Source organism: Oncorhynchus keta, unplaced genomic scaffold, assembly GCF_023373465.1.
Source record: "Oncorhynchus keta strain PuntledgeMale-10-30-2019 unplaced genomic scaffold, Oket_V2 Un_contig_1957_pilon_pilon, whole genome shotgun sequence".
NCBI classification, from domain to species: domain Eukaryota; kingdom Metazoa; phylum Chordata; class Actinopteri; order Salmoniformes; family Salmonidae; genus Oncorhynchus; species Oncorhynchus keta.
Genome location: NW_026281550.1, coordinates 41,356 through 55,296, shown reverse-complemented (window position 1 = coordinate 55,296; position 13,941 = coordinate 41,356). Strand labels below are relative to the sequence as shown.

At 56.1% G+C, this 13,941-nt stretch overlaps 2 protein-coding genes across 2 annotated transcripts; one reads left to right on the top strand and one right to left on the bottom strand.

The window, feature by feature from the left end:
• Positions 1–863: 863 nt before the first annotated feature.
• Positions 864–3,243, bottom strand: LOC127920472 (uncharacterized). The gene is made up of 2 exons (XM_052504560.1): positions 3,226–3,243; positions 864–1,607 (listed from the first exon to the last, which is right to left on the bottom strand). The coding sequence occupies exons 1-2, from the start codon at positions 3,241–3,243 to the stop codon at positions 864–866; spliced, it is 762 nt and encodes a 253-aa protein (XP_052360520.1).
• Positions 3,244–3,377: 134 nt separating this feature from the next.
• Positions 3,378–5,508, top strand: LOC127920471 (uncharacterized). The gene is made up of 2 exons (XM_052504558.1): positions 3,378–3,412; positions 3,546–5,508. The coding sequence occupies exons 1-2, from the start codon at positions 3,378–3,380 to the stop codon at positions 5,506–5,508; spliced, it is 1,998 nt and encodes a 665-aa protein (XP_052360518.1).
• Positions 5,509–13,941: the final 8,433 nt, after the last annotated feature.

The window sequence follows — 13,941 nt, the reverse complement described above, 5'->3', positions numbered from 1 at the left end:
TGACCTATCAGATCCTCCTTTCCACCCTCTCAGGGCTGGGCATCTCGGGCTATGTACACTCTGGGATTTCATCCTACCTCGCAGGCCATTCATACCACGTGACAAGGAGAGGATCTGTGTCTGAACAACTCTTAGTACTGGTGTCCCCCAGGGCTCGGTTCTAGGCCCTCTCCTCTTCTCTCTATACACCAAGTCACTTGGGTTCGTCATATTCTCACATGGTCTCTCCTATCATTGCTATGTGGATGACACATAGCTACTTTTCTCCTTCCCCCTTCTGACACCCAGGTGGCGACACGCATCTCTGCATGCCTGGCAGATATCTCAGCTTGGATGTCAGCCCATCACTTCAAGCCTACCTCGGCCTGCCCGCTCCAAGATCTCTCCATCACGGGTTGACAACTACACGGTGTCCCCCTCCCAGAGTGCAAAGAACCTTTGCGTGACCCTGGACAACACCCTGTCGTTCTCTGCAAACATCAAAGCAGGGACCCATTCCTGCAGGTTCATGCTCTACAACCGTAGTGTACGACCTTACATCAGACAGGAAGTGGGGCAGGTCCTAATCCAGGCACTTGTCATCTCCCGTCTGGACTACTGTAACCAGCTGTTGGCTGAGCTCACTACTTGTGCTATCAAACCCCTGCAACGTATCTAGCATGCTTGCAGCCCAGCTGGTGTTCAACCTTCCCAAGTTCTCCCATATCACCCCGCTCCTCCACACACTCCACTACAAGACCATGGTACTTGAATACAGAGCAGTAAGAGGAACTGCCCCTCCCTGTTTACCTCTGGTCTCCTGGCCCTCCCACCCCTACAGGAGGCAGCTCCCGCTAGCACTAACTTTGCTGATAAATACTTTATTAAGGAGGGGAAGAGGGCTGTAGGGGTAGAGGGCTGTAGGGGTAGAGGGCTGTAGGGGTAGAGGGCTGGAGGGCTGTAGGGGTAGAGGGCTGTAGGGGTAGAGGGCTGTAGGGCTGTAGGGGTAGAGGGCTGTAGGGGTAGAGGGCTGTAGGGGTAGAGGGCTGTAGGGGTAGAGGGCTGTAGGGCTGTAGGGGTAGAGGGCTGTAGGGGTAGAGGGCTGTAGGGGTAGAGGGCTGTAGGGGTAGAGGGCTGTAGGGCTGTAGGGGTAGAGGGCTGTAGGGGTAGAGGGCTGTAGGGCTGTAGGGGTAGAGGGCTGTAGGGGTAGAGGGCTGTAGGGGTAGAGGGCTGTAGGGGTAGAGGGCTGTAGGGGTGGAGGGCTGTAGGGGTGGAGGGCTGTAGGGGTGTAGGGCTGTAGGGGTAGAGGGCTGTAGGGGTAGAGGGCTGTAGGGGTAGAGGGCTGGAGGGGTAGAGGGCTGTAGGGGTAGAGGGCTGTAGGGGTAGAGGGCTGTAGGGGTAGAGGGCTGTAGGGGGCTGTAGGGGTAGAGGGCTGTAGGGGTAGAGGGCTGGATGGGTAGAGGGCTGTAGGGGTAGAGGGCTGTAGGGGTAGAGGGCTGTAGGGGTAGAGGGCTGTAGGGGGCTGTAGGGGTAGAGGGCTGTAGGGGTAGAGGGCTGTAGGGGTAGAGGGCTGTAGGGGGCTGTAGGGGTAGAGGGCTGTAGGGGTAGAGGGCTGTAGGGGTAGAGGGCTGTAGGGGTAGAGGGCTGTAGAGGTAGAGAGGGCTGTAGGGGTGGAGGGCTGGAACAAAGTTTATCGGAGTTCAAGTTCAGGCCAGATGACTGAGAGAGAGGTGCCCTAGGACAGCAGGCCCTAGGCTACTTCAGGGGCATTCAAGCCCTCTGCTCTAGGGGACTGGAGCCCCCTGCTCTGGGGGACTGGAGCCTTCTGTTCTGGGGGACTGGAGCTTAGGCTATATCAGGGGGACTGGGGCCCTCTGTTCTGGGGGACTGGAGCCTAGGCTATTTCAGGGGGACTGGGGCCTAGGCTATTTCAGGGGGACTGGAGCCCTCTGTTCTGGGGGACTGGAGCCTAGGCTATTTCAGGGGGACTGGGGCCCTCTGTTCTGGGAGATTGTAGCCTAGGCTACTTCGGGGGGATTGGAACCTAGGCTACTTCAGGGGGATTGTAACCTTGGCTACTTCAGGGGGATTGGAGCCTAGGCTACTTCAGGGGGATTGGAGCCTCGGCTACTTCAGGGGGATTGTAACCTCGGCTACTTCAGGGGGATTGTAACCTCGGCTACTTCAGGGGGATTGGAGCCTAGGCTACTTCAGGGGGATTGGAACCTAGGCTACTTCAGGGGGATTGTAACCTAGGCTACTTCAGGGGGATTGGAACCTAGGCTACTTCAGGGGGATTGGAACCTAGGCTACTTCAGGGGGATTGGAACCTAGGCTACTTCAGGGGGATTGGAACCTAGGCTACTTCAGGGGGATTGGAACCTAGGCTACTTCAGGGGGATTGGAACCTAGGCTACTTCAGGGGGATTGGAACCTAGGCTACTTCAGGGGGATTGGAACCTAGGCTACTTCAGGGGGATTGTAACCTCGGCTACTTCAGGGGAATTGGAACCTAGGCTACTTCAGGGGGATTGGAACCTAGGCTACTTCAGGGGGATTGTAACCTCGGCTACTTCAGGGGGATTGGAACCTAGGCTACTTCAGGGGGATTGGAACCTAGGCTACTTCAGGGGGATTGGAACCTAGGCTACTTCAGGGGGATTGGAACCTAGGCTACTTCAGGGGGATTGTAACCTCGGCTACTTCAGGGGGATTGGAACCTAGGCTACTTCAGGGGGATTGGAACCTAGGCTACTTCAGGGGGATTGGAACCTAGGCTACTTCAGGGGGATTGGAACCTAGGCTACTTCAGGGGGACTGGAACCTAGGCTACTTCAGGGGGACTGGAACCTAGGCTAGCCAGGCAGTTTCAGCCAGAGATGGTTGTATAAAATTGATACAGGCTTTGGATCAGCATCCTCTGAAGGTGAAAACTACTGCATGTTTAGTTGCAGTATTTACATTTACATTTAAGTCATTTAGCAGACGCTCTTATCCAGAGCGACTTACAAATTGGTGCATTCACCTTATGACATCCAGTGGAACAGCCACTTTACAATAGTTATGAGTTTATTATTTTTCCTATGTCCTTCTGAGTTGATGGGTGGGGGTGCTGAATATTCAATATATAAACTAGCTTTATTAATAGTACAATACAAGTAGTAGCTTAACATGGCATTTCATACCTCCTAATGATGAATGTAGAGGTGTCAACCACAAACTGTTTAATAACTTGGCTTGACTGACCAAACGCCTCCCTGCCATCCCAGATCTCCTCTGGTTTACTGTTGGTGTGTTTTACTAGTCTGTTAACAGCTCCTGATGGAGGTTTTAAACAACACTGGTCCCTTTCATGGTTAGGGTAACGCTAGCTAGCTCCTTCCTGTCCTGGCAAGACAATGACATTGTTATTGGGCCAGTCGGTCAAGAGCCGGTCAGAACAATTAAACTGTTATTGGGTCGGTCAAGAGCCGGTCAGAACAATATGCTTCAAAAGACCTCTTCTCTTTCACCAAGGTGTCAGGGACATGTTATATCCTCTCACCTCAGTCCCCCATCCACCTCAGCCCCCCATCCACCCAGCCCCCCATCCACCTCAGCCCCCCATCCACCCAGCCCCCCATCCACCTCAGCCCCCCATCCACCCAGTCCCCCATCCACCCAGTCCCCCATCCACCCAGCCCCCATCCACCCAGTCCCCCATCCCCCAGCCCCCCATCCACCCAGCCCCCCATCCACCGAGCCCCCCATCCACCCAGCCCCCATCCACCCAGTCCCCCATCCACCCCAGCCCCCATCCACCCAGCCCCCCATCCACCGAGCCCCCAGCCCCCATCCACCCCAGCCCCCATCCACCCAGTCCCCATCCACCGAGCCCCCATCCACCGAGCCCCAGATCCACGAGCCCCCAGCCACCGAGCCCCCATCCCCCCATCCACCGAGCCCCCATCCCCCCCATCCACCGAGCCCCCCATCCACCCAGCCCCCCCACCCATCCACCTCAGTCCCCCATCCACCCAGCCCCCATCCACCTCAGCCCCCATCCACCTCAGTCCCCCATCCACCCAGCCCCCATCCATCCAGCCCCCCATCCACCCAGCCCCCCATCCATCCACCCCCATCCACAGCCCCCCATCCACCCAGCCCCCATCCACGAGCCCCCATCCACCGAGCCCCCATCCCCCCATCCCCCATCCACCGAGCCCCCCATCCCCCCCATCCACCGAGCCCCCATCCACCCAGCCCCCCATCCACCTCAGTCCCCCATCCACCCAGCCCCCATCCACCCAGCCCCCATCCACCCAGCCCCCATCCACCTCAGCCCCCATCCACCCCCCCAGCCCCCATCCACCTCAGCCCCCATCCACCCAGCCCCCATCCACCTCAGCCCCCATCCACCCAGCCCCCATCCACCCCAGCCCCCATCCACCCAGCCCCCCCCCCATCCACCTCAGCCCCCATCCCCCATCCACCCAGCCCCCATCCACCCCCAGCCCCCATCCAGCCCCCATCCACCTCAGCCCCCATCCACCTCAGTCCCCCATCCACCTCAGTCCCCCATCCACCCAGTCCCCCATCCACCCAGTCCCCCATCCACCTCAGCCCCCATCCACCCAGTCCCCCATCCACCCAGCCCCCATCCACCCAGCCCCCATCCACCCAGCCCCCATCCCCCATCCACCCAGCCCCCATCCACCCAGTCCCCCATCCACCCAGCCCCCCATCCACCGAGCCCCCCAGCCCCCATCCACCCAGCCCCCATCCACCCAGCCCCCATCCACCCATCCACCGAGCCCCCCAGCCCCCATCCACCCAGCCCCCATCCACCAAGCCCCCCAGCCCCCCATCCCCCCAGCCCCCCATCCACCGAGCCCCCCAGCCCCCATCCACCCAGCCCCCCATCCACCGAGCCCCCCAGCCCCCATCCACCCAGCCCCCATCCACCGAGCCCCCCATCCAGCCCCCCATCCCCCACCGCCCCCATCCACCGAGCCCCCCATCCACCGAGCCCCCATCCACCGAGCCCCCATCCACCGAGCCCCCCAGCCCCCGACCCCCCAGCCACCCAGCCCCCATCCACCCATCCACCCAGCCCCCAGCCACCGAGCCCCCCCAGCCCCCATCCACCGAGCCCCCAGCCACCGAGCCCCCCCATCCACCGAGCCCCCAGCCACCGAGCCCCCATCCACCCATCCACCGAGCCCCCCATCCACCGAGCCCCCATCCACCGAGCCCCCATCCACCGAGCCCCCAGCCACCGAGCCCCCCATCCACCCATCCCCCAACCATCCAGCCACCCGGCCACCCCCTGAGCCACCCAGGCTGCTCCCAGCCACCCAGCCCCCCCCAACCATCCGGCAACCACGGCTGCAACCCCAGCCATCCAGCCCCTTCCCGCCCCACACCTCCCAGCCACCCAGCTACCCGGCCAACCACGGCTGCAACCCCAGTCATCCAGCCCCCCCAACCACTCAGCCCCTTCCGCTCTGCAACCCCCAGCCACTCGGCCACCCCGGCTCCGGAGCCTAGTCAGAGAAGTGCAATCTAAGGCCCCGCTCATCAACATTTATGACGGAGAGGTACAGTATAGAGATGTAAATGATGGTTAAAGGACTGACTGTTAGAATCAGTGTGCCATTTTCCCTCGACATTCAACATCTATTCAACTTCTAAGAGAGTTCAGGCATTCCTCTCACTGCTGACGGACTGGCTGTTAACCTCTTCGGTGTCCCTTCCACGGGACGGTTGAGCTAACGTAGGCTAATGCGATTAGCATGAGGTTGAAAGTAACAAGAACATTTCCCAGGACATAGACATATCTGATATTGGCAGAAAGCTTGAATTCTTGTTAATCTAACGGCACTGTCCAATTTACAGTAGCTATTACAGTGAATGAATACCATGCTATTGTTTGGGGAGAGTGCACAGTTATGAACTTGAAAATGTATTAGTAAACCAATTAGGCACATTTGGGCAGTCTTGACACAACATTTTGAACATAAATGCAATGGTTCATTGGATCAGTCTAAAACTCTGCACGTGCATTGCTGCCATCTAGTGGCCAAAATCGAAATCGCACATGGGCTGGAAAAATAAATTATGGCCTTTCTCTTGCTTTTTAAATTTTATTTCACCTTTATTTAACCAGGTAGGCTAGTTGAGAACAAGTTCTCATTTGCAACTGCGACCTGGCCAAGATAAAGCATAGCTTTTCAAAGATGATGGTACAAAAACAAGAGAACGGTTGTATTTTTCTTTGTATTGTGTTTTACCAGATCTAATGTGTTATGTTCTCCTACATTCATTTCACATTTCCACAAACGTCAAAGTATTTCCTTTCAAATGGTACCAAGAATATGCATATCCTTGCTTCAGGTCCTACAGGGTGTGAAGAGAGACAGGAGTGGAACTGTATCGGGGTGGGGCCTTCCCATCAGGGTGACTGTGAAGGGAGACAGGAGTTGAACTGATGGGGCCTTCCCATCAGGGTGACTGTGAAGAGACAGGAGTTGAACTGTGTCAGAGTGGGGCCTTCCCATCAGGGTGACTGTGAAGAGACAGGAGTTGAACTGTGTCAGAGTGGGGCCTTCCCATCAGGGTGACTGTGAAGAGACAGGGGTTGAACTGTATCGGGGTGGGGCCTTCCCATCAGGGTGACTGTGAAGAGACAGGAGTTGAACTGTATCGGGGTGGGGCCTTCCCATCAGGGTGACTGTGAAGAGAGACAGGAGTTGAACTGTATCGGGGTGGGGCCTTCCCATCAGGGTGACTGTGAAGAGAGACAGGAGTTGAACTGTATCGGGGTGGGGCCTTCCCATCAGGGAATGAAGAGAGACAGGAGTGTGAAGAGAAGACAGGAGTTGAACTGTATCGGGGTGGGGCCTTCCCATCAGGGTGAATGTGAAGAGAGACAGGAGTTGAACTGTATCGGGGTGAGGCCTTCCCATCAGGGTGACTGTGAAGAGACAGGAGTTGAACTGTATCGGGGTGGGGCCTTCCCATCAGGGTGAATGTGAAGAGAGACAGGAGTTGAACTGTATCGGGGTGGGGCCTTCCCATCAGGGTGAATGTGAAGAGAGACAGGAGTTGAACTGTGTCGGGGTGAGGCCTTCCCATCAGGGTGACTGTGAAGAGAGACAGGAGTTGAACTGTGTCGTGGTGAGGCCTTCCCATCAGGGTGACTGTGAAGAGACAGGAGTTGAACTGTGTCAGGGTGGGGCCTTCCCATCAGGGTGACTGTGAAGAGAGACAGGAGTTGAACTGTGTCGGGGTGGGGCCTTCCCATCAGGGTGACTGTGAAGAGACAGGAGTTGAACTGTGTCGGGGTGAGGCCTTCCCATCAGGGTGACTGTGAAGAGAGACAGGAGTTGAACTGTGTCGGGGTGGGGCCTTCCCATCAGGGTGACTGTGAAGAGACTTCCCATCAGGGTGACTGTGAAGAGAGACAGGAGTTGAACTGTGTCGGGGTGGGGCCTTCCCATCAGGGTGACTGTGAAGAGACAGGAGTTGAACTGTGTCGGGGTGGGGCCTTCCCATCAGGGTGACTGTGAAGAGAGACAGGAGTTGAACTGTGTCGGGGTGGGGCCTTCCCATCAGGGTGACTGTGAAGAGACAGGAGTTGAACTGTGTCGGGGTGGGGCCTTCCCATCAGGGTGACTGTGAAGAGACAGGAGTTGAACTGTATCGGGGTGGGGCCTTCCCATCAGGGTGACTGTGAAGAGAGACAGGAGTTGAACTGTATCGGGGTGGGGCCTTCCCATCAGGGTGACTGTGAAGAGAGACAGGAGTTGAACTGTGTCGGGGTGGGGCCTTCCCATCAGGGTGACTGTGAAGAGAGACAGGAGTTGAACTGTGTCGGGGTGAGGCCTTCCCATCAGGGTGACTGTGAAGAGAGACAGGAGTTGAACTGTATCGGGGTGAGGCCTTACCATCAGGGTGACTGTGAAGAGAGACAGGGGTGGGGCCTTCCCATCAGGGTGACTGTGAAGAGAGACAGGAGTTGAACTGTATCGGGGTGGGGCCTTCCCATCAGGGTGACTGTGAAGAGAGACAGGAGTTGAACTGTGTCGGGGTGGGGCCTTCCCATCAGGGTGACTGTGAAGAGAGACAGGAGTTGAACTGTATCGGGGTGAGGCCTTCCCATCAGGGTGACTGTGAAGAGAGACAGGAGTTGAACTGTGTCGGGGTGAGGCCTTCCCATCAGGGTGACTGTGAAGAGAGACAGGAGTTGAACTGTGTCGGGGTGAGGCCTTCCCATCAGGGTGACTGTGAAGAGAGACAGGAGTTGAACTGTGTCAGAGTGGGGCCTTCCCATCAGGGTGACTGTGAAGAGAGACAGGAGTTGAACTGTGTCAGAGTGGGGCCTTCCCATCAGGGTGACTGTGAAGAGACAGGAGTTGAACTGTATCGGGGTGGGGCCTTCCCATCAGGGTGACTGTGAAGAGACAGGAGTTGAACTGTGTCAGGGTGGGGCCTTCCCATCAGGGTGACTGTGAAGAGAGACAGGAGTTGAACTGTGTCGGGGTGAGGCCTTCCCATCAGGGTGACTGTGAAGAGAGACAGGAGTTGAACTGTGTCAGAGTGGGGCCTTCCCATCAGGGTGACTGTGAAGAGAGACAGGAGTTGAACTGTGTCGGGGTGGGGCCTTCCCATCAGGGTGCCTGTGAAGAGAGACAGGAGTTGAACTGTGTCAGAGTGGGACTGTGAAGAGAGACAGGAGTTGAACTGTGTCAGAGTGGGGCCTTCCCATCAGGGTGACTGTGAAGAGAGACAGGAGTTGAACTGTGTCAGAGTGGGGCCTTCCCATCAGGGTGACTGTGAAGAGACAGGAGTTGAACTGTATCGGGGTGAGGCCTTCCCATCAGGGTGACTGTGAAGAGACAGGAGTTGAACTGTGTCAGAGTGGGGCCTTCCCATCAGGGTGACTGTGAAGAGAGACAGGAGTTGAACTGTGTCGGGGTGAGGCCTTCCCATCAGGGTGACTGTGAAGAGAGACAGGAGTTGAACTGTGTCAGAGTGGGGCCTTCCCATCAGGGTGACTGTGAAGAGAGACAGGAGTTGAACTGTGTCGGGGTGAGGCCTTCCCATCAGGGTGACTGTGAAGAGAGACAGGAGTTGAACTGTGTCGGGGTGACGCCTTCCCATCAGGGTGACTGTGAAGAGAGACAGGAGTTGAACTGTGTCGGGGTGAGGCCTTCCCATCAGGGTGACTGTGAAGAGAGACAGGAGTTGAACTGTGTCAGAGTGGGGCCTTCCCATCAGGGTGACTGTGAAGAGAGACAGGAGTTGAACTGTATCGGGGTGGGGCCTTCCCATCAGGGTGACTGTGAAGAGAGACAGGAGTTGAACTGTGTCAGAGTGGGGCCTTCCCATCAGGGTGACTGTGAAGAGAGACAGGAGTCGAACTGTGTCGGGGTGAGGCCTTCCCATCAGGGTGACTGGGAAGAGAGACAGGAGTTGAACTGTGTCAGAGTGGGGCCTTCCCATCAGGGTGACTGTGAAGAGAGACAGGAGTTGAACTGTGTCGGGGTGAGGCCTTCCCATCAGGGTGACTGTGAAGAGAGACAGGAGTTGAACTGTGTCGGGGTGAGGCCTTCCCATCAGGGTGACTGTGAAGAGAGACAGGAGTTGAACTGTGTCGGGGTGAGGCCTTCCCATCAGGGTGACTGTGAAGAGAGACAGGAGTTGAACTGTGTCAGAGTGGGGCCTTCCCATCAGGGTGACTGTGAAGAGAGACAGGAGTTGAACTGTGTCAGGGTGGGGCCTTCCCATCAGGGTGACTGTGAAGAGAGACAGGAGTTGAACTGTGTCGGGGTGGGGCCTGCCCATCAGGGTGACTGTGAAGAGACAGGGCCTGCCCATCAGGGTGACTGGGAAGAGACAGGGCCTGCCCATCAGGGTGACTGGGAAGAGACAGGGCCTGCCCATCAGGGTGACTGTGAAGAGAGACAGGAGTTGAACTGTATCGGGGTGGGGCCTGCCCATGAGGGTGACTGTGAAGAGAGACAGGAGTTGAACTGTGTCGGGGTGAGGCCTTCCCATCAGGGTGACTGTGAAGAGAGACAGGAGTTGAACTGTGTCGGGGTGAGGCCTTCCCATCAGGGTGACTGTGAAGAGAGACAGGAGTTGAACTGTGTCGGGGTGGGGCCTTCCCATCAGGGTGACTGTGAAGAGAGACAGGAGTTGAACTGTGTCGGGGTGAGGCCTTCCCATCAGGGTGACTGTGAAGAGAGACAGGAGTTGAACTGTGTCAGGGTGAGGCCTTCCCATCAGGGCGACTGTGAAGAGAGACAGGAGTTGAACTGTGTCGGGGTGAGGCCTTCCCATCAGGGTGACTGTGAAGAGAGACAGGAGTTGAACTGTGTCAGAGTGAGGCCTTCCCATCAGGGTGACTGTGAAGAGAGACAGGAGTTGAACTGTGTCGGGGTGAGGCCTTCCCATCAGGGTGACTGGGAAGAGAGACAGGAGTTGAACTGTGTCAGAGTGGGGCCTTCCCATCAGGGTGACTGTGAAGAGAGACAGGAGTTGAACTGTGTCGGGGTGAGGCCTTCCCATCAGGGTGACTGTGAAGAGAGACAGGAGTTGAACTGTGTCGGGGTGAGGCCTTCCCATCAGGGTGACTGGGAAGAGAGACAGGAGTTGAACTGTGTCGGAGTGGGGCCTTCCCATCAGGGTGACTGGGAAGAGAGACAGGAGTTGAACTGTATCGGGGTGGGGCCTTCCCATCAGGGTGACTGTGAAGAGAGACAGGAGTTGAACTGTATCGGGGTGGGGCCTTCCCATCAGGGTGACTGTGAAGAGACAGGAGTTGAACTGTGTCAGGTGGGGCCTTCCCATCAGGGTGACTGTGAAGAGAGACAGGAGTTGAACTGTGTCGGGGTGAGGCCTTCCCATCAGGGTGACTGGGAAGAGAGACAGGAGTTGAACTGTGTCAGAGTGGGGCCTTCCCATCAGGGTGACTGTGAAGAGACAGGAGTTGAACTGTGTCGGGGTGACGCCTTCCCATCAGGGCGACTGTGAAGAGAGACAGGAGTTGAACTGTATCGGGGTGAGGCCTTCCCTTCAGGGCGACTGTGAAGAGAGACAGGAGTTGAACTGTGTCGGGGTGACGCCTTCCCATCAGGGCGACTGTGAAGAGAGACAGGAGTTGAACTGTGTCAGAGTGGGGCCTTCCCATCAGGGTGACTGTGAAGAGACAGGAGTTGAACTGTATCGGGGTGGGGCCTTCCCATCAGGGTGACTGTGAAGAGAGACAGGAGTTGAACTGTGTCAGAGTGGGGCCTTCCCATCAGGGTGACTGTGAAGAGACAGGAGTTGAACTGTATCGGGGTGGGGCCTTCCCATCAGGGTGACTGTGAAGAGACAGGAGGAGTTGAACTGTCAGGGCGACGGGACAGGAGTGAACTGTGGCCTTCCCATCAGGGCGACTGTGAAGAGAGACAGGAGTTGAACTGTGTCGGGGTGAGGCCTTCCCATCAGGGTGACTGTGAAGAGACAGGAGTTGAACTGTGTCGGGGTGAGGCCTTCCCATCAGGGTGACTGTGAAGAGACAGGAGTTGAACTGTGTCGGGGTGAGGCCTTCCCATCAGGGTGACTGTGAAGAGACAGGAGTTGAACTGTGTCGGGGTGAGGCCTTCCCATCAGGGTGACTGTGAAGAGACAGGAGTTGAACTGTGTCGGGGTGAGGCCTTCCCATCAGGGTGACTGTGAAGAGAGACAGGAGTTGAACTGTGTCGGGGTGAGGCCTTCCCATCAGGGTGACTGTGAAGAGACAGGAGTTGAACTGTGTCGGGGTGAGGCCTTCCCATCAGGGCGACTGTGAAGAGACAGGAGTTGAACTGTGTCAGAGTGAGGCCTTCCCATCAGGGCGACTGTGAAGAGACAGGAGTTGAACTGTATCGGGGTGAGGCCTTCCCATCAGGGCGACTCCTCAAGCTTATTTCTTGTCAAATACTGCAGAATACATAAAGGACAATGACTCTATTCAATATGATGAACAAAGACGCTATCAATTTCATTTACTCCAGTATGTACTTCAATACATTTCCATTTTCAAGGTATTTTACACTTTACCAGAGTATGTTGCGATGAACTCAGACATTCTGGAATATACCAGTCATCTCTCTCATTCAGAACCATTATCAGCTGTATATAGAGTCATTGTCATATCGACTGTGGTGGAGTTTGAAAGCTAATATGATGTTCAGTGAAGTAGACATCTGGGGCTCCAGCGTCACTCTCTACTTCCATCCCAAAATGCCTTCTTTCTGTTTTGCATTCGGTCTTTTTATACAGTATCATGTGGTTCAAATACAGTGTCGTTCAGTATGATGTCACGAAGTGATGCTCGTTCAAACAGCAACAGAATATGTTCAATTCTCTCTGCTTCCTGTCTCTTTAAGGCGGCCTGCTTCCTGTCTCTTTAAGGAGGCCTGCTTCCTGTCTCTTTAAGGAGGCCTGCTTCCTGTCTCTTTAAGGAGGCCTGCTTCCTGTCTCTTTAAGGAGGCCTGCTTCCTGTCTCTTTAAGGAGGCCTGCTTCCTGTCTCTTTAAGGCGGCCTGCTTCCTGTCTCTTTAAGGCGGTCTGCTTCCTGTCTCTTTAAGGCAGTCAAGCCTGCTCCCTGTCTCTTTAAGGCGGCCTGCTTCCTGTCTCTTTAAGGCGGCCTGCTTCCTGTCTTTTTGAGGCAGTCAAGCCTGCTTCCTGTCTCTTTAAGGCTGCCTTTCCTGTCTCTTTAAGGCGGCCTGCTTCCTGTCTCTTTAAGGCAGTCTCTTTAAGGCGGCCTGCTTCCTGTCTCTTTAAGCCTGCTTCCTGTCTCTTTAAGGCGGCCTTTAAGCTTCCTGTCTCTTTAAGGCGGCCTGCTTCCTGTCTCTTTAAGGCGGCCTGCTTCCTGTCTCTTTAAGGCGGCCTGCTTCCTGTCTCTTTAAGGCGGCCTGCTTCCTGTCTCTTTAAGGCGGCCTGCTTCCTGTCTCTTTAAGGCGGCCTGCTTCCTGTCTCTTTAAGGCAGTCAAGCCTGCTTCCTGTCTCTTTAAGGCGGCCTGCTTCCTGTCTCTTTAAGGCGGCCTGCTTCCTGTCTCTTTAAGGCGGCCTGCTTCCTGTCTCTTTAAGGCGGCCTGCTTCCTGTCTCTTTAAGGCGGCCTGCTTCCTGTCTCTTTAAGGCGGCCTGCTTCCTGTCTCTTTAAGGCGGCCTGCTTCCTGTCTCTTTAAGGCGGCCTGCTTCCTGTCTCTTTAAGGCGGCCTGCTTCCTGTCTCTTTAAGGCCTGTCTCTTTTAAGGCGGCCTGCTTCCTGTCTCTTTGCTTCCTGTCTCTTTAAGGCGGCCTGCTTCCTGTCTCTTTAAGGCGGCCTGCTTCCTGTCTCTTTAAGGCGGCCTGCTTCCTGTCTCTTTAAGGCGGCCTGCTTCCTGTCTCTTTAAGGCGGCCTGCTTCCTGTCTCTTTAAGGCGGCCTGCTTCCTGTCTCTTTAAGGCGGCCTGCTTCCTGTCTCTTTAAGGCGGCCTGCTTCCTGTCTCTTTAAGGCGGCCTGCTTCCTGTCTCTTTAAGGCGGCCTGCTTCCTGTCTCTTTAAGGCGGCCTGCTTCCTGTCTCTTTAAGGCGGCCTGCTTCCTGTCTCTTTAAGGCGGCCTGCTTGTCTCTTTAAGGAGGCCTGCTTCCTGCAGGCGGCCTGCTTCCTGTCTCTTTAAGCCTGTCTTTTAAGGCGGCCTGTTCTGTCTTTAAGGCGGCCTGCTTCCTGTCTCTTTAAGGCAGCCTGCTTCCTGTCTCTTTAAGGCGGTCAAGCCTGCTTCCTGTCTCTTTAAGGCGGTCTGCTTCCTGTCTTTTTAAGGCAGTTAAGCCTGCTCCCTGTCTCTTTCAGGCGGCCTGCTTCCTGTCTCTTTAAGGCGGTCTGCTTCCTGTCTCTTTAAGGCAGTCAAGCCTGCTTCCTGTCTCTTTAAGGCGGCCTGCTTCCTGTCTCTTTAAGGCAGTCAAGCCTGC